Genomic DNA, 19,846 nt, shown 5'->3' with positions numbered 1-19,846 from the left:
TAGTGCCAATTCCAAGGCCAGATGCTCTGCTTCTAATCTAGCTCCCTGCTAACACACCTGGAAGCGAATAGTGCCTCAGCTACTTCAGCACCCACGGAGGTGACCCAGACTGAGTTCCTGGCTCCTGGAAGTGGTCTGACCCAGCATGGCTGTTGGCAGCCATTTGGGGAGTGAACTAGTGAATGCAGGATCTCTGCTTCACTCTTTCAAAATAAGTAACTCTCACATCTCAGGTTTCTAGTATTAAAAACAAAACAAAACTGGACGCATAATTTCTTTTTCTTCTAAAGATCCACTGCTTTCTCAGGTGCATTCACAGGGAGTTTGATCAGAAGTGGAACAGCCAGGATTCGAACCAGCACCCACATGGGATGCTGGTGCCACAGACAGAGGCTTTGCCTGCTATATGATAGCATCATCCACTCTAGCAAATTTTCTATATATTCAGTTCCATTTTGACCTCTTTAAGCGTACAAAGCAGACCAGTATGGAAATTCAATTTGCAAATCTAGGAAGATGCTTAAAAAGTAAGGTTCTGCTGTTCTCCAAAGCAAATGGAGAATCCCCTGCCCGGCAGAGGCTCCGAGGGGCTTTATCTCTGATTCAGACCCAGAGGGATTTTGGCCGAGTGTCTGACCTCTGTCTGTAGCCATCTCATGTGTAGAAGCCCAAGTGCTTGACCTGGGGAAGGAAAGGGGGTCCTTGGACAGCAGTCATGTTACCTGGATCTCTTCAATCACTGCTTTGAACTGAGGAGTGCGTTCTGTCATGTTTTTAACCAATTCCATTGCGTTGTCAAATCCCTTCACATATTCTCCGTACATCTTGAGGAACGGCGCCAGCTTCTGAAGGATGTCCCCAATGCGGGGGGTCGTTTCCCTGCAGGGAGTGTGCAAACAGGTCATCCAGACGTCATATGCGTGAGTGAGCTGACAGGACTGCACATGGAGTCATCTCCCACGCACACCCTCACGCCTTTTCAGTTCCTGTCTGCAGGGAGACTGGTACAGAATGGGACAGCAGGAGAGCGAGATGTTGCAGCGGGTTGGGCAGCTCCCTGTCACTCGCTATCCACTTGTCAAAGACGGCTAGGAGAGCAGAGAGGACAAGCTTCCCAACCTCCGCTGGCACTGTACCCGGCTTCTCCCCATGATCTGGAATGTGAAAACGGACCCTGTCTACCTAGAGCCGTGCGTGGCATTTCTCTTTCAGTTTTAGAAGCTGACACAGCCTCTATGTGACTGCCTGAGATAATAGTTTCTGTCTACTTCTCTTACCATTCTTGCATTCGTTTCTCCAGCTCTGGTAATAGGAATTTACTATGGAAGGCATTTATTGATGAAATATTGGAAAAGATTTTATTCACCATCTCTGCTGGAAATGAGCCTTGGTTTGCTTCTTCTAAGAGCTTGCAGTAGAACACCTGCAACAGAGAACAAAGCAGACATGACTTAGAAGTGATGGCTTCCCCCGAGCAGCACTGGATTAGGCACACGGTGGGCTCATAATAACTTCTGGGAAAAAAATCATGGCTGAAGAAGATGATCTTCTTCTGAAACGCAGGAGTGCGCCTCAGTTTAGACACATAGAAGAAGCGCTTCCGCATGGTTCTAACCTAGGGTGTGCCCCTCTGCGGGGGCGCTTAGGGCAAGCATCTTAGCTGTTCTGTGCCAGGGAATTTCCAGTTGAGGTAAAAAGGATTTATACTTCCTGTCTACAGCTCGAATTAAAAGATGTGAAAACATACTATGTGTACTTCAGGCTTTAAAAAAAAAATCTTTACATTGTGAATGACTTTTATGACATTCGTTATTGCCCTTTCCTAGCTTGCTGGTGTGAATCTTGGTTTCCCTATTATTTCCTCGTGTTCCTTGCGAAGGAGACAATGCCAGGATTTATTTCCGAGTAACAGCTACTTCATATGTAACCAATGAACGAAAAGAAGTCCATTTCAGTTCCGAGATGTTTATCAGGAAATTCTCACGAAAGACAACTTGAGACAGCACTGCAGGCAGAGGGATCCCCTCCCCCACACACCGCCGGGCACCTGGAAGACCATGCAGAACAGCAATAAACACCTTGTGCAGTCTGAGCCCCCTGCACTCAGGCTGCTCCCCCCTTTACTGACCTTCCGCTAAAGGTTAGCCGAAGGAGCCCAGTTCCTTCTGCATGGCCAGATGGCTGTTCATTTCCTAAACTCACCTCCACTGCATTTTCTTCAGCAGCAAAAAGAACACAAAATTAGGTCCTTGGAGGCTGTGTATAGCAATTAGACTCTAAAAACTCCAAAAGGTCAGCAGGAGTGGCCAATATGTTAGTCTGGCTTAAAAAGCAAACGCAAAACGCAGCGTAATAAGAGGGAGAAGAATGTGCTCTGGGACCAGTGAAGAAGTTGGGAGAAGTCGTGTCAAAGGCGTAAGCTGCAAGTCTTCTGACAAGCACATACGTCCTACAAAAGCTCCCCAAGTCTCCCCACCGGGCTCTGGCTTTTGGAACCACATCGCCCACGCCTGCCTGTTTCCGTGGAATTCAGCTCCTTAAGGCAGTTCATAAGGCTGACACCCAAACATGGTAGCCTGCTCTTCCGCCAGGAGCGATGTGCATTAGCAGGCAGCTTTTGCTCTTCATTGCTGAGACAGTTTTCGGATGCCTTAGTGTCCAACAGCTGTTTTCACAATGCACTGCAAACATTTTGCAGTGGTCAAAAACCCTTCCTTCCCTGAAGCAGATCTGAAAGGATGCTCAAGGCGACACCATTAAGTACAAGATGTGCAGAGCAGACTGATTCAAATACTGGAGTGTTGAAAGTTCATGGAAAAACGGATCAGAAAAAGTACAAGCTGTTTTGTGCAAAAACACTTTGAAATCCATGAACTGGTTTTTTTTTCATAATATGCTGTTTGTATACATTTTTTGAAGACCGTTTATATGCACGAATTTCAAAATATATGTGCCTGTTTTTTGCTTTGTTTTGTTTTCTGCTCAATAGAGGCAGAGAAAGCTCCCATCTGCCTGGTCATCTGCCCAGTGCCCTCAGTGGCTGCGCTGGAGTCAGGAGGTGGCCCCTCAATCCCGGTCTCCCGCCTGGAGGCAGGAGAGAACCATCCCCTGGTGCTGTGCAAGGGCAGCACTGGCAGGGAGCAGGAGCCGGGAGCAGGAGCCGGGAGCAGGAGCCGGGCTCCAGCGCAGACAGTCCCAACTGGGACACAAGTGCCTTAGCCAGCACTTGATCAGCTATGTTAATCTTGTCATAAGCTTGTCTTTTGCATTTTCCACAAATGTTCTGAAGTACTCCTGTCTGCATTCACGAACTATTGAATGAAAACGTTGACAGTAGGCACTCTATTACATTGCTCACGCAAGGCTGAGCATGCAGAATCCCTTCTGGGTCTAATGACCGCAGCCCAGATCACTCACCCAGCACTCCACAGCCAACAAGACAGCAGTAGATGAGGGCCGTCCTCAGGGGACCCAGACAATGGCACTTCGTGCCAGAGAAATCTCCATTGTCATGATGAACAAAATATTAATAACTAGAGGGAATTCACTGAGAAAGCTGACCTTGTACCAAGCAGTTTCTCAAGCAATGGCCAAGCATAAAACAATTCTGAGTGGGAAACATTACCTGATCTAAGAGTTCAAGCCGGCTGACGTAAGCTCTCTCTGTGAGCAACAGCTCGTTGGCTATTTTGTGCAGTTTCTCTTCATTTGTCTCCTAAAAATAGAACAGATATTCCCACATTAGAAAGATGGTACACTGCTGCTCCGGGGCGTGGGAGCCCCGTCGCCTAACATTTTGAGGCAACTACCTCTGGAGCTTTCTGGCACCCCAACTCCTTCAAGCCACAAAGGGGCCACCGACCAGAAGTGCAGGAAGCTGGAAACAGGAAGCCTGTGCAGGTGAGCCCTGGCTGCCCTGGGGAACCTTTCCTGTGCTCCAAGCACACCAGCTCGCTTCCTGCAACTTGTTGTTTTTCAGATCCCACAGCTAAGGCTGTACATTTTCCTCTTCCAAGCCACCCTTTGGAAATTTTTGTCACCCTCTCAACATCTTGTGTAATTATTCATTCTATGCATATACCTTTTTGCCCTTAGAAACACATTTTATCATGGAAGATTCTAACTAGCACAGGAAGCAGTAAGATGAGTCCCATGTATCCATCACTCGGATCAACTCACCATTCATCTTGTGTCCCCACTGCTCACTGCCTGGACTTTGACTTAAATCCTACCTTATTATCTCCATAGTATGCATTTATTCAGACTTTCAACACATGTGTGCACCTGGCCAGTTCTGCAATGATAGGGTCATCTTTTTTACTGGCTGCTCTACCTCCTGTGTCAACTGCAACCGGTCAGTAAAACCCTGGCATTTAACATACGTGTACTGACTCAAGGAAGGAGGGAACCGCGGCCGCCATACTCCACTATAGCTAAGTCTGTGTTACTCCTCAGACATGCCAAAAGCCTGAGACAAAATGCCTATTTTCTTTTTTTTTTTTGTGTGTGTGTGTGTGTTTTGTCATTGTTGCTTTTATTTTACTTATTTGGGAGAGAGAGAAGAAAAGAGAGAGAGAGAGAGAGAGAGAGAGAGAGAGAGAGAAGAGCAAACTTCCCACTGTTCACTCGCCAAATCGTGCAACAATTGGAGCTGCATCTTTTTTTTTTTTATATAATCTATTTTATTGTGTTGTTGTTGACAATCTTTTCATAGTTAATTACAGTTAAAGAAAGAAAAAGAAAAAAAAAAGGTTCAGGGGGATAGGGAAGTGGGCAATACTATTATGTCCATATTGTTTCCATCTTGTATCTGAGGTAAAGGAGGATATTGAGGGAGAAGCCCCACCCAGTTTCCCGCCCACCCCGAGTCCCGGATGTGGGGCATGCTCTGAGATATGTGCTCGAGTGGTGTTAATAGTTCTCCAGTTATGAATCGCTGCCAGTTTCGCTCGATGAGGTTGTCCACTGATTGATATGGTCCATCATAAAGTCTCCATTTGCCCCATTTTTCGCTGCTAACATATAGCTGAGATGAATGATTGATCTGCTCTGTCTTCTGTCTTTTCTTGATTAGAGTTCTGAGTCCAGCAGTTCGATTGGGGAGATCTCCAAAGAAACTTTGAGGTATTCCCAGACTAGATTCTTGTATGTTCTAGCAAGCACAGGGCCTGGCACAGTCCATCACCACGATCAGCTGGTGGTTGCAATTGCTGGGTTGGTTCTGTTTTCAGAACTGGAACCAATGGGTGTTGCAGTCCAGTCTGGTTCTGCCCAGCACATACTCGGCCCTCACACTAACCAGTGGGAGCTGCAGCCTAGTTGGGGCGACCCACGATAACCCTCACCCGGCCCGCCCCTGGTTTGCCAGTATGTGTAGCAGAAGACCAGTCTGTCCCCCATCCCATTTTCTATGAAAGCTCCACTAGCTTTTCTTGAAGTGCCCTAGTCTGACATCCAGCCAGCCCTGCCATACAACTTGAGAATGCTGGAGATACATCTCTACCGTATTAGCATCCCTAGTTCGTTCTAAGCTTTTCTTTTGTCCTAGTGATGGCGATGTATTTACTTAATCATACTCTTTTTTAAATTTTTATTTTTTAAGATTTTATTTATTTTTATTACAAAGTCAGATACACAGGAGGAGAGATAGAAAGGAAGATCTTCCGTCCAATGACTCACTCCCCAAGTGAGCCGCAACGGCCAGTGCTGCGCTGATCCGAAGCTGGAAACCAGGAACCTTCTCCAGGTCTCCCATGCGGGTGCAGGGTCCCAAAGCCTTGGGCCGTCCTCAACTGCTTTCCCAGGCCACAAGCAGGGAGCTGGATGGGAAGTGGAGCTGCCGGGATTAGAACCGGTGCCCATATGGGATCCCGGGGCGTTCAAGGTGAGAACTTAAGCCACTAGGCCACCGTGCCGGGCCAATTAATCATACTCTTAAAAGAAAGAAAAACAGGGACATGGAGGGATGACGGGAGGGAGGGAGAAGAGGACGTCAGAGGGAGAAACGTATCTTCCATTCACTGACTCCTTCCCAAAATGTTCACAATAAGACTGGGCCCAGTGGGAAGCATGGAAATCAGAACTCAATCTGGGATTTCTACATGGCTAGCAGGGACCCAATCATGGGAGCCATCACCTCTGCCTCCAGGATGTGCAGCAGCAGGGAGCTGCAACCAGGAGCCCATATGGGATCCTGGCGCATGCAAGGCAAGGACTAGCCACTAGGTCACCGTGCTGGGCCCACGCAGGTCATGTTACATAGTGCATGAGACACAGCAACACTTTGCTAAGTCATTTGATCATCATCCAAGTCTCCTGCATGGCTTCAGCTGCTAAAGGGACAACGACTGTGCTCACAGGAAACTGCTCCTGGTGCGCCAGCGACACCCACTTGAGTCACCTGGTGTTGTATGCACAGTCAGCATCGTAGCGAAGAGTGAGATGAGTTAATGGCAGTTAAGTAAGGCCCATTAGTGGTGGCCTTACTTCACTCTGGAGGCATCACTTGTTTCATCAAGGATGAGTTTAGAACCAGGATGTTGCTACACTCCGCCCACCAACGCCCCCCTTGAGCCAGGCATCAGCAAAATGGCCTCACTTGCTGACTGGTCATGGTTTCAATTCCTCTCTCCACTGCTGCCATCCTTTTTACTGTCCACTCAACACTGTTATCTCTAGAATCCTCCCTGCCCTGCTGACGGGAAAACTCAATCCCTTAAACTAGCCAGTCAAAGAGCAACATGCCCTTTGGGGCACCACTCTGTGCGATAAAGCAACCAGCATGTGCAAGCTGCCCCCACAGCTCCTCTCAGGAGCCCCTGAGTGCTCCAACAGGAGGTACATTTCAATGAATCCTCTGCTTCCCTCACTCCCATTATGCACCTGGGAGAACAGACAAGGTCCTCCTGTTACAAATCCCCATCTCCACTTTCCTCAAGCATCCCATGGTCCTCCAGGATACACCGCTCACATGCACAGGCCAGGCACCATACTGGGTGTCAGGCCAGGCAGTCCCCACACTGTGGTCCTCAGTGTCTTCATCCCTCTGCGACTCCCGCCTGAACCTTGGCCTCCTCATGCAGTTCTCCTTGCCTCCCGATGTTCTCAGTAATGGTTGTGCACGTAGCCAGACCCTCGGCCTCAAGGACAAGTCTTTTGGCAGTCACTTTGGTGCCTTGGCCATGGTACATGAGCAGTGTCTGGCGACTCAGTTGAATTCAGTTGCTCAGGTGCACTGAGCTAGTTCAAGTCCACGGAAGGCCTGGGTCTCCAGGTCAACTCTTGGTTCTGCATTCTAAATGGCTCCCATGCTTTGTTCTCTCCAGAGTCACTAGTTGGCCTGAGCTTCCCACCCCCTCCAGGCCCTGTTTCCAAAACACTGTGCTCTTTTTCCTTTTGGCCAGCCCATGATGTTCCCGTTCCGTGATGTGTGTTCTCGCGCTCCAGCCCACTCCCTGTTCCTACACAGCATCCTCTGGCAGCAGCTCCCCTGCCCATCTGCACCACCTCCTACATCCGCTTCCCTGGCTCCAGAGCCATAATTACCATCATCCAAGGGATGCCACTCCCATGCCAGGAATGCAAGCTCATTAGCACCCTTGCATCCACAGGCTCCTCACTTTCCTTCCCATCATGAATGGCCAAGTGGTGTTACAGTGACATGTCCCAGGCCATCAGGCTGGCAGCCCATAAAGCTGTAAGCTGGACTCAAGCCTTCATGCCTAACCCACAAGGCACAATGCCTCCAGAAGATTCCATTTTAGTAGTTGATGCCTTCATCTAGTCTCCCTATAAGCTCTTTAAATTCAGTGCTTCTAATGTTTGCCTTCCCCCAACTTTCTGAAGACGTCTCATGAGGCACAGAGTCAAGAAAAATTCTTAAACAAAAGTAAGCCGAGGCCGGAATGGTGCTGGAGCGTGCTAATTGTTCACCTGTAGTGCTGGCATCCCACGTGGGCACTGGTTGGAGTCTCAGCTGCTCCACTCCCGATCCAGCACCCCGCTGTGGCCTGGGAAAGTTGCAGAGGATGGCTCAAAGTGTTAAGCCTTTGTACACATGTGGGAAAAAGCTCCAGGCTCCTGGCTTCAGATCAGCCCAGCTCTGGTCATTGCAGCCATTTGGAGAGTGAACCAGCAGATGAGAGAGTCATCATTCTCCCCCCCCACTCCCCCGTAATTCTGACTTTCAAATAAAACAATAAAGCTTGATCTTTTAATTCTACTCGCCAGACGCCTTTTCAAGCGCCCACACGCAGTTCTCTTCCACGTTCACGCCTGCCGGGCCTCGCTACCCGACATCTGGGCTACTGCAGCCTTTCACTCAGCTGTCCTTCCTTGTATGTGGCCTATTCTTCTAAAACCTACGTATGTGTCATCGTGGCCCTTCCATGCGCTAATTAAGTACTCAAGGCCACAGGACTTGGTTTATGGAAAGTCTGAGTTAACAGGGGAAAGCCCCACATTTAATCCCACGCCCCAGGATCTGGAGGGGCCGCACACTGTGCTACTGAATACAGCTTTCCAACAGTAGTGCAGACCGGCAAGTCGCGACAGCGAGTGTCTGATGGTGCCCTGGGTGGAGTCAACGTGTTGTCAACTTTCTAGGCTTCGCTGCATTCACTTGTTTTCCAGCGAGACTTACTTTCTTTTCTTCTATTAAAAATAACTCCCTTTTCAAAACATCTCTGGGGTTATTTTCAGGACAATAGAACTTCAGTGCACAAAGCCCTTGCAATTCATCTCTGGCTTCCTCTTTTTTAAGCCCAGCCCTCTCCCCACCTCCCCACCACACCCCAACTCTCACTCACTTCCCCAGCCCCTTGGACCTCTGATTCCCAGGCCCCACCTCGGCGCCCAGCCCAGGTGATCCCTGCCCACCAAGTGATCACCCACAGTTCCTTCAAGCGCTCTGCAGCTGTCTCTCAGTGGCCGGATGCTCCTGTTCTCCATCCGGGCCTGCACAGCTCGTACCAGGCATAGATGTTATGCCACTGCAACTGGGGCCGGAAGGCCCAGTTCCTGTCCGTGTCCTCCCCCACAGAGTGGGCCATGCACACAGAACTGTGAGATGCAGCAGGAGGCGGACGTGCAGATCTGGGCCCTCCTTTACTTCTCCAACACACGGAACAGAGCAGCGGCTAAACTGCTGACTTCTAAGGGACAAAGGAAGCAGCCTTGGATGGCCATGATGGCCATGAGCCAGGCCCACAGGTGTGCAGCAGGTTGGATCTGTGAAGCATGTGGCACCTGTACCTTTCCCATTAGTCTGAGGACAACTCCTACACTTGGTGCATTCACAGTATCGGTCACACGGATGAGTGGTGGGACAATTTCTGTGCCTCTGCCTTTTCTTTGACTTTTGCAAGAGAAGGAACAGCCAAAGAGGAATTCTCTGTCTAACACAGTTTTAACAGTTATCCAACATGTTTGTTCACTGACAGAAATTTGAAGTTTGTTTATTTTATTTTTTTAAAAGATTTATTTATTTTTATTACAAAGTCAGATATACAGAGAGGAGAGACAGAGAGGAAGATCTTCCGTCTGATGATTCACTCCCCAAGTGGCCGCAATGGCCGGTGCTGCGCCGATCTGAAGCCGGGAAACTGGAACCTCCTCCGGGCCCCCACGTGGGTGCAGGGTCCCAAAGCCTTGGGCCGTCCTCGACTGCTTTCCCAGGCCACAAGCAGGGAGCTGGATGGGAAGTGGAGCTGCTGGGATTAGAACCGGCGCCCATATGGGATCCTGGGGCTTTCAAGGCGAGGACTTTAGCCGCTAGGTCACCGTGCCAGGCCCAGAAAAAGACAGAAGCTGGGGCCCGGCACGGTGGCCTAGCGGCTAAAAGTCCTCGCCTTGAACGCCCCGGGATCCCATATGGGCGCCGGTTCTAATCCCAGCAGCTCCACTTCCCATCCACCTCCCTGCTTGTGGCCTGGGAAAGCAGTCGAGGACGGCCCAATGCATTGGGACACTGCACCCGCGTGGGAGACCCGGAAGAGGTTCCAGGTTCCCGGCTTCGGTTCTGCGCGCACCGGCCATTGCGGCTCACTTGGGGAGTGAATCATCGGACGGAAGATCTTCCTCTGTCTCTCCTCCTCTGTGTATATCTGACTTTGTAATAAAAATAAATCTTAAAAAAAAAAAAAAAAAGACAGAAGCTTGCTGTGGGGGCAGTCATGGTAGCTGCCACTTGCTGGTCCTGGTGTTCCATATAGGAGCACCAGTCCCAGTCCTGGCTGCTCCACTATGCCCCAGCTCCCTGCTGAAGCTCTAGAGGAAACACAGTTCAAGTACTTGACCCCGCCAGTAACATGGGGGACCTTGAGGGAATTCAGGCTCCTGGCAAAGGCCTGGCCCAGACACTGCTACAGCTGCCATGTGAGTAGTGGGCAGATGGGAGGTATTTCTCCCACTCCCTTTCTGTCTCTTTAAGGATTAGCCAACTGAATACAGTTACCAACCCCTAAATAAAACTTAAAAAAAACAGAACTTGTTGCCCAGCATAAAGAAGTACACCACTAAATGTTCTAACTCTAAGATGACCTGACCCCTCACTGTATAGCCAGTAAGGTTAATCAGCAATTTTAATACTTAAAAATTGCAGAGTGAGGGTGTGGTGATGTAGTGCACTAATCCTCGACCTGCAGCATAAGTATTTGCTATGGGTACTGGTTCATGTCCCAGCTGTCCACTTCCCCACCCAGGCTCCCTGCCTGTGGCCTGGAAAACCAGAAGGGAATGAATGGCTCAAGACCTTGTGCCCTCCACCCACGTGGGAAACCCAGAAGAAGTTTCTGGATTGTAACTTCAGATCAGCTCAGCTCCAGCTGTTGTGGCCATTTAGGGAGTGAACCAGCAGATAGGAGATCTCGGTCTCTCAGTAATTCTTTCAAATAAAATGAATCTTTTTAGAAAATTGAACAGTGAGCAGAAATGAAAGGAAGAAAAGTGAGTTAATTTGGCACACAGCTCTTAATTTTCTATTGGCAATTTACTTCTGGATTTGACTCTTGCCTGCAGGACAAGATTTTTATTTCCACATAACAGTTATAATCCCTCATGGTTTACGTACAGATAAGCAAATTAATAATTAAAAACGAACAATAACCCATAACCAGGAAATGAACATTTAATGTTCCCCTAAGTCACACCTGCATGCACCCCTCATTCTTCATTCCTATCATTTTAGGTCACATGAAGGGTCATCTTTTTCATGTGATCGTTACAATCTTGATAAAATTGTTATCTGACTTTTAACACATTACTACTTTGAGCTTATGTTGCCAAAACGGAGAGATGTTATCTACACAAACTTTAGTCTCAAGTTCACTTCCACATTCATATTTCATAACATTTTCCATGAATTTGTTCCATGTAGTAACTAACCTATCTGAAAACCATGAAGAGTGACATCTCTCACCTGTTGGCTCATTCCATAATTGCCAACAGCAGCGAGGCCAGACCAACCAGGCCAAAGCCATGAGCCCAAGACTCCATCCTGGCCTCCGCCATGGCCAAGTACATCCCTCCAGGATGAGCATCGTGGCAGCTGGACCAGAAATGCAGCAAGGACTCAGAGCCAGCAACTCTCTGAAGGACGAGGGTATTCCCAGCCGCATCCGACACCTGCCCCATGCCTCCGACCTGTGTATCCAACACCTGCCCCAGGCCTCTGACCTGTGTATCCAACACCTGCCCCAGGCCTCCGACCTGTGTATCCAACACCTGCCCCAGGCCTCCGGCCTGCGCATCCATCCAACACCTGCCCCAGGCCTCCGACCTGCGCATCCATCAGACACCTGCCCCATGCATTTCTACATGGTTAACCACAGGAGATACAGAAAAAGGAAACATTGACTCAATCTGAGAAAAACCAAGCAACCAAACTTGTTAAAATGTATTAGGGCCCTGCACGATAGCGTAATGGTTAAGGTACTCGCCTTGAACACACCAGGATCACATATGGTCGCCGGTTCTAATCCCGGCAGCTCCACTTCCCATCCAGCTCCCTGCTTGTGGCTTGGGAAAGTAGTCGAGGACGGCCCAAAGCCTTGGGACCCTGCACCTGCGTGGGAGACCCAGAAAGAAGTTCCTGGCTCCTGGCTTCGGATTGGTGCAGCACCAGCCATTCTGACCACTTGGAGAGTAAATCATCAGATGGAAGATCTTCCTTTCTGTCTCTCCTCCTCTCTGTACATCTGCCTTTCCAATAAAATAAATAAATCTTTAAAAAAATGTATTCCAGATATGAAAGGCTTGGGAAACCATAAAGGTAGGTTTTCATTACACAGCCTTACCAATGCATCATTGCTCATTAGCGGGTTTCTATACAACTGAAGCTTACCTGCTGAGGTCTATAAATTCAAGAAAAGGTGAAACCATTTCTAACAAAATTTATTCCAAATGCACTGACCCATTCCCCTGTCTCATAAACAATACACTGAATATAGCTTAAGTTATTAATGATGTCCCCAATTCAGCAAGCCAGTCACGGATTCTGATACTGTTAGTCCTGTAATCCCCAAAGGCAAACAGGAATACACACACATACAGCAACATTACCTTGCACTATGTTTGCTGTAACATATTTCTTTGTAATATCTCCCCTTTTTGCAGATTTCAGTCTTTTAATCTGCTGACACAAAAGATTAAACTCAGTTTAAAGACACTGTTCTCACCTTGAAGTTAACAGCTCAAGGTCACACAGAGCTATATATATGTACACAGAGCTGTCTTACTATATTCTAGGTCCCTGGGAAAGTGCAGTGTTACCAGAGTGTGCTAAGTAGACCATTTCAAGGAGTCAGGAGTCCCAGAATTGCCAATGAAAGCAATTCATAAAAGTCTCCCAGATCATCAGTGAAAAATTCACAAGTTGAGATTCATTTTCCAGTCAGTTTCCAAATAATTAATAACAGTTATACATGAGACCCCAGTCGTCGCTATAATTCTACTGGTCACCTCCTTTCCCTCATTCTTTGATCATGTGACTCCTACTGGGCCTGAGGGAAATGCCTGTTAAATTTAATACTGGTTTAAATAATACTTATTTGATTTTCCGCATGCAAATCTGCACCCAGTTCTGTGATGACTGGAACAACTTTGGCAATTTTCTGCACAGTGAGCCTCAAAATATTCCATTCTGCCTGTGACACGCACCATGCTGGGCAGGCTCAGAAGCGGCTGATGGCGGGAAGGGCCATGCCAACAAGGAAATACCCCTGCACAGGGCAGCAGAAACCTGCTGCCCCCAGGCTTGTGCGCAGCTCACATCCTTTAGCTGAATCAGTGAAGAGGCTCACTAACGCACTCATCGCTCACGTTTGGTCAGCCTTTGCAATAAGGGAGGGACACGCACCCGGGCTCAGCCCAGCAAGGGGGGGGGCACACGGGCAGCGCAGACCAACAGTAAACACCCCTGCAGCTGCCAAGGATGTGGGGTTCACACCAACACTTCGCAAAGAGCACATTCTCCCTCCTACACCATCCACTGCTGAGCCCGCTGGCCCTTCTGTGTTTCCCAGCCGAGTCCTACTGTATCTCTTCCAAACCAAGCCAGACTCAAGGAGAACAGACAGACATTGAAAACAGACAACGAGACACACGTCCAGCACCACCCCGTGACTGCAGTCAGGACAGTGCCCTTGGAAACAGTAGCAGCCCTTACTGGTCTATACTCGCTGGCTGGTGGCATCATCCCAAGCGCAGGCTGGCTTCTCGGTCCTAATGTTCTCCTCCTTTCACCATGGTTCGAGTACAGAGCCCGGACCCTGCAGCAGAGTGACCAGACACAGCGAGCTCCTTCTGCCACTGGGCTGTTTCCTAACCGCTTTAGATCATGTTACCAAGGGTGACTCATTCTCTCCAACCCACTTCCGTATTTAAACTTTCCCTGCTGAACAGTCAGCAGTTAAAATTAACTCACGAGCTGGAAGAAAACTACAGACTCCTTTTCACCTGGCATTTTTTTTTTTTTAAGGGTTAGTGAAAATTGCATCATAAGGCTGATTTCACTTCAGTCATACTTGTAAAAACACGCACCTATTTTAAGGAAAATTCATGATGGGACTTCCGTTGCGACTCGGATCCAAGAAATCCCAAGGGTTTTGTGAAAACCATATCAGTAATCCCAAAGCACTCTCCTGACAAACCTGCCATGACTGTTTCAGGTTTTTGCTGTGACATAATTACGAACATGAAAGGAATTTTTTAAAAATCTGTGGAAAAAAGGAATTTAAAACTGTGAGTTTGTTATGGTGCATTTTTCCCCCTCAAATATTTATTCTTATTTGAAAGGCACAGTTACAGGGAGAAACAGAGAGTGAGATGGTGCAGCTCTTGGTCTATGTCCCAGTAACCGTGGCAGCCGGAGCTCCGTGGACAGAGCCAGGCGCCTGGAGCTCACCCTGGTCGCCCGTGTGCGAGGCACAGGCCCAGGCTCCTTGGGGCCGTCTTCTGCTGTTTTCCCAGAGGTCATAGCAGAAAGCAGCAATGAAAGTGGAGTAGCTGGAACTCCAACTAGTGTCGCCAGGCAGTGGCTTAATCTACTGTGCCAACATTGGTTCCCACCTCCACCTTTTCCATAATATGTGCAAAATGCATATTATGAAAAAAGAGAAATCCACGTGAATTTCAAAATAATTTTGCAGCAAAATAAGTGCCAATGTTTACTTCCCCTTTTCTGTGGCCTCTGTGGTGCCCCGACGTACGTTGCCAGTCAGCCTTGAGCTGAGACTCTGCTCGTGCACCTCTCCCAGGTCCACGTCCTCCTTAGACAGGATGTGAACCGGGGAGTTTGCCAGTCAAGCCGCTCTCGGGAGTTCTATCTGGGGCTGGTGCATACACGCACAGTTTCCTGCCTCTCGTCCATTTGTTTTGTGACTTGTCGCCATCAGGGACCCAGCAGAGGCCTGGGGTCAGTCCCGGGCCTGTGAGTGAGACCACAGAAGAGGAGCCTTCCTCCTCCTGTAAAGCTGCTAAGCTCGGATGATCTTCAAGTACCCTTCTCACGCCTTGACTACACCATGTAAAGGAGACGGGGAAGCAGCTGGGAAACAGGACAAACGAAAAGCCGAGAGCCATCAGCATGAGCTGCCGAGCCGCTGGAGAACGCTTCCTGGTGCCGCCGTGCAAGTAGCAGGTGGCAAATGTGGCTTCCAAGTGTGCTATTCCTTTAACCGGATAAGCTGCTGAAACATGCTCTCACACCTTACATGTGGGGTGTGCAGCACCGCCCCTGCCCCAGCCAGGAACGTTCTCTTCCCACAAGACAACCACACATGTCTGTTTCCCCTACCACCAAGCCTTTACTGTTCTGATTCCTGAAATGCCAACAAAGACATCGACAGAAGCTACCCAAGAGAAAGAGCTCCCTGAGGAGGAGGGGAAATGCCAGTGGCATCAGGCTCCGTGCCTACCCCAGTGCCCGGCACAGTGCACAGCGCCCGTCTAGCCCCAGGCTTTACCTTCAGCTCGGGGGGCTGCTCCAGCTGCTCCGGCTCAACAGGGCTGTCTTCGTTTTCCCTCTCCTGTGCCTTGGCTTCCAGCTCCGCCCCTCCGGCCACGGGGAGCTGGGGGCCGTTGCCCGGAGTCCCGCCATTGCCTTCCGAAGCATTCCCGTCACAGTCGTCGGGTGCAGGTGACGCGGGGCCCAGGGCTGCACAGGCTCCCTCTCCGTTCACCATGTGCGTGTCAAGCGAGGGCTGGGAAGGCTGGGCAGGTGCGTCGGGGCTGAGGGGGACTGCCTTGTCCTCCTCGCCCTCCATCTGGCTCTGCACTGCCATCACGCCATTAGGCACACAGGTCTGGGCAGCCTGAGTGTAAGCCGCACCGCTGCCCTGTGGGTGGAGTGGGAGCCGGGAGAGCTGCTGTTGTGGAGGGGAGGCCGTCAGCCCGTGTCGTGCTGGGGTTCGGGGAGCATTCGGGGTCACAGCAGCATCTTTCTTCACATCAGTACAATTTGATAAGGCGCTACAAGATAAAACAGAAAAGCATCATGAAAATATCAGCATGGGAAAGTTCTTGAATGAAGACATGCTTATTCCAGTTCAATGGGACATTTCATGGTTCCCTCCCCACCCCCAAGTTTGACTCAAGTATCCCTCCTGGAAAGCTGTCCACAGTTAACGATGTGCCTGAACCTCGCCCAGTGGGCCTGGAACATTTCCTTGGGCTGTGCAAGATGTGTGACTAGTTAGTCAAGACACACTCATGTGTATTAAAATCTTTCCCTGAGATTTTAACTTCAACATTTTGAAAACAATTCTAACCAGCCCTCAAGCGATGAACAGGCTAGAAAGCAAAAGCTTACTTTTATTTGGAAAGCAGAATATATTCTCAAACACTGTATTCAAACATTGCAACAGTGTCCTAGTGTGCCCTCTGACCTTTGCCAATCTCTTCACCAGTGAGACAGTGATCAAAACTCCGCAGGTCAGAACTTGGAGAACAGCAGGGGTAGCCCAGCGGCAGGCTCTGGCGGCCACGTGCTAGACCAGGACTGAGTTTCCAGCTCCCAGCTTGGGCGTGGCCCGGCCCCAGGTGCTGCAAGATCTGGTGCTCTCTCTGGTATCATGGAGGGGCAGTGCCGGGAATGGACAGGTGGATCAGGGGTTGGACAAAGCAGCAGCTGAAGCAGAGCCTAGAGACCCTGGGAGCTGTAACTGGGGAGTGAAGCTGTCGGCTCCTCTGTGATCCTGGGAAAAATCAACGCCCGGGTCCACAGAGCAGTGTTACAGCTGGAATCCTCAGACCGAAAGGGCCGGGGTGGGGAGGGCATGGAAACCACAGTAAAAACAAAACAAAACAAATCTACTTGCTTCAAATCATCAATCTTAATCAAATAATGCAGCTCAGAGCAAAGCTCCTACGTGCAGGTAAGGCCCCGGCCGCCTGGTCTGTTGGGGTCCTGTGAGCATGCAGCCAGGTGCTCTGCCACCTTTCCACAAAAGTGCCAGGTGAAGCCGGGAAAACACCATCCTGCAGACACCTGGACGTCACTGAAAAGTCAACACAAGTTTCCCTGACAAGTCTGACAGACCGAAGACAGCACTCATCAATCCACCTGCTCTCGGGGCCGGGCCGTTCCGGTGGCAGCTTGTCAAGAGCCACTGTCACCTGTCACGCTGCTGCAGACAATGCTCTGTTAGCAGCCGTGCCCACACAGGCACCTCTCCCCTGCAGCGGAGACCCCAAGGCCATACGCACAGACAGCCAGGCCTTGCAGTCCTGAGCCCTTCACACAGCACCGGGGAGCCGAGGATGCTGGGCAGCACAGCACAGGGTCCTGGGCTCGGGTCTCTGCACACACAGGGCACGGCCCGTGCAACCCACCGATAGCAGGAGCTTGCCTCTGCCCCTAGTGCATCAACTGAGCCAAGCAGCCAGAAAGCATTTATAATGAGATTCAATGACTCTAGTGGAGATGGCTAAGATGTAAGACAGTCAAAGCATTTCATAAACCTCCTTGAGAGGGGAGATGCTGGAGCTTAAATATTTATGACCGAAGTTCCTGCAATTGATTGGGAGTGAAAAATGAAGACAGTCTTCTAAATCACATTGTTCTAGAAGATGGAACTACATTTAGCTTCATTTTAAATCAGGGACACTGCAGATCTGTGCTGGGTCACAAGTCCCGGGTGCTCTGAACGTATTTCCAAAATATGATTTCATTATAAATTTTATAAACAAATACGATCACCAAATGCTGCCGAATATTCATAGAGAGACTTGCCCTCTGTGATGGAGGAGGGGTCTGTGCAGTTAAGCACCATCTCTTGGTGAGAACTAGAAGCAAAATCCTTCAGATAATTTTTTTTACTAAGCCAGTGATGGCAGATATATCCAAAGCTTCTAGAAACACAAATGAGGGTGTTTAAGAAAAAAAATATTTAAATATATTTGGTTTTTTTAATTTATTATTTATTTATTTTTTCTTTATTACAAAGTCAGATATACAGAGAGAGGAGGAGAGACAGAGAGGAAGATCTTCCGTCTGATGATTCACTCCCCAAGTGAGCCACAACGGGCCAATACGTGCTGATCCGATGCCAGGAACCAGGAACCTCTTCCGGGTCTCCCACGCGGGTGCAGTGTCCCAAAGCATTGGGCCGTCCTCAACTGCCTTCCCAGGCCACCAGCAGGGAGCTGGATGGGAAGTGGAGCTGCCGGGATTAGAACCGGCACCCATATGGGATCCCGGGGCGTTCAAGGCGAGGACTTTAGCCGCTAGGCCACGCTGCCGGGCCCATTTAAATATATTTGAAAAGCAGACCACACAGAGGAGAGCGAGCTCTCCCATCCACTGGTTAACTCCCCAAACGCCCAACACATTCAGGGCTGGGCCAGGCTGAAGCCAGACATTCCATGCAGACCTGCCACAGGAGTGACAGGAACCGAAGCCCTGCGGCTGGGAGGCGCCCAGGAGCATTAGAGGGGCTCGTCAGAAGTGGACACTCAGCCCCAAGCACTGTGACACAGGATTCAGGCAGCTCAAGCAGCAGCTAAAACCATGGCCCCGGGACATCCCCCCCGCCAGCCGGTGAAGGACTTCCAAGTGGGAAAGCAGCATCTGTGGGTTTGCTTTTACATTCCAGGGAGAACTACATGTCACTTCACCCACGTCTGTTTACTGACAGTATCTCATGGCAAAGCCCACCATCAGGTGAGGATGCGCTGAGGAGGGACGCAGGCATGGAATGGGTACGGACGCCCACAGGAGATCAAATAAGTTAGGAAGAAGAGAGGGCCCCAGGCAGAACACAGCAGCCACAGTCACAAAGCCATTGAGGAAGAGACAAAGAGAGGAACTTCCGTCCCTTTCCCCAGACATTCAGTGGTCAACAGATGGCCCCCGAGGAGGGACATCCACAGAGTGACACACAAAGAATCAGCAGGAGAGCACAGGCTGGTGGCCTGGGGAGGGGGGCAGTGCAACATAGACAGGAACCTATTGCAAAGGCACACTCTTTCTCAAGGCCTGTCACACACAAGGCAGAAGGGGAATGCCTGCAGAGTGCAGCCCCTGGGATTCTAGCAGCTGATCTCTGAACACTCCATGCATCCTCCCTCCGCCTTCTCCCACGGAGGAGTCGCTCTTACCTGCCTCCTTCAAAGCGACTGATGAGGTCGGACACCTTGCTGGGCTTTTCTTTCGAGACGCACGAAGCTGAGGCAGGTTTCACGTCGTCCATCCTCGGCTGTGCACTAGATAAAGCCTTCTGCCTGGGGATTTGGGGTCTATTAGGCGAAGGAAACCTCTGCAGGTGTAACGGCTTTGGAGGCACTGCAGAAACAGAAGAGCATGCGAGATGTCACTGACAGACCCCTCCGAGCCGGGCGCACGCACCTGCAGCTGCACCCAACTACTGGGAATGGAAACGGAACCCTAACCTGCCAATTCTGACTTGTCTGGGACATTTGCTGCATGTTCTGTGGAGATCTCATTTCCAAATTAAAGCGTTCTTTCAATTTCAGTCATTACACATAAGATGATTGAACATCAACGAATCAAATGCTATTGGAATAACACAGAAGTCACCCACATAGAGAATGGCTAAACTGGACCCAGAGACACTGTTTGTCACAAACTGTTCCCCCAACAGCAGTAACAGATACAGCAGGACCCAGAATTACTATTGAAACAACATATAAGCCAATAAAGCAACAAAATGCAGGAATATAATGTTAATATACTATCTTTCCAGGTCTGGCATTGTGGCATAGTGGGTAAAGCCACTGCCTGTGAGGCCAGCATCCCATATGAGCATTGGATGGAGCACCGGCTGTTCCACTTTCCAGTCAGCTCCCTGCTAAGACATGGGAAAAGCAGTGGAAGATGGCCCAAGCATCT

General features: G+C 49.7%; 1 protein-coding gene across 3 annotated transcripts in view; it reads right to left on the bottom strand.

Annotated features, from left to right (window-relative positions):
• The window catches only part of FGD4 (FYVE, RhoGEF and PH domain containing 4), a 136,406-nt gene that overhangs the window by 23,366 nt on the left and 93,194 nt on the right, over nucleotides 1–19,846 (bottom strand). Inside the window, exons 3-7 of one of the 3 annotated variants that reach the window (XM_058655653.1) lie at nucleotides 19,096–19,279; nucleotides 15,462–15,966; nucleotides 3,626–3,715; nucleotides 1,278–1,423; nucleotides 723–879 (exon numbers count right to left, since the gene is read on the bottom strand). In XM_058655653.1, coding sequence (XP_058511636.1) covers nucleotides 723–879; nucleotides 1,278–1,423; nucleotides 3,626–3,715; nucleotides 15,462–15,966; nucleotides 19,096–19,279 — 1,082 coding nt within the window. Of the gene's footprint in view, nucleotides 1–722; nucleotides 880–1,277; nucleotides 1,424–3,625; nucleotides 3,716–13,663; nucleotides 13,936–14,037; nucleotides 14,271–15,461; nucleotides 15,967–19,095; nucleotides 19,280–19,846 lie in introns of those variants that run through there. The other 2 variants (XM_058655652.1, XM_058655651.1) reach the window with 2 other exon arrangements.

The sequence above is a fragment of the Ochotona princeps genome, chromosome 27, assembly GCF_030435755.1.
Source record: "Ochotona princeps isolate mOchPri1 chromosome 27, mOchPri1.hap1, whole genome shotgun sequence".
In the NCBI taxonomy this organism is placed as follows: domain Eukaryota; kingdom Metazoa; phylum Chordata; class Mammalia; order Lagomorpha; family Ochotonidae; genus Ochotona; species Ochotona princeps.
The sequence above is the reverse complement of the archived record's forward strand: the minus strand, read 5'-3'. Positions and strand labels throughout refer to the sequence as shown.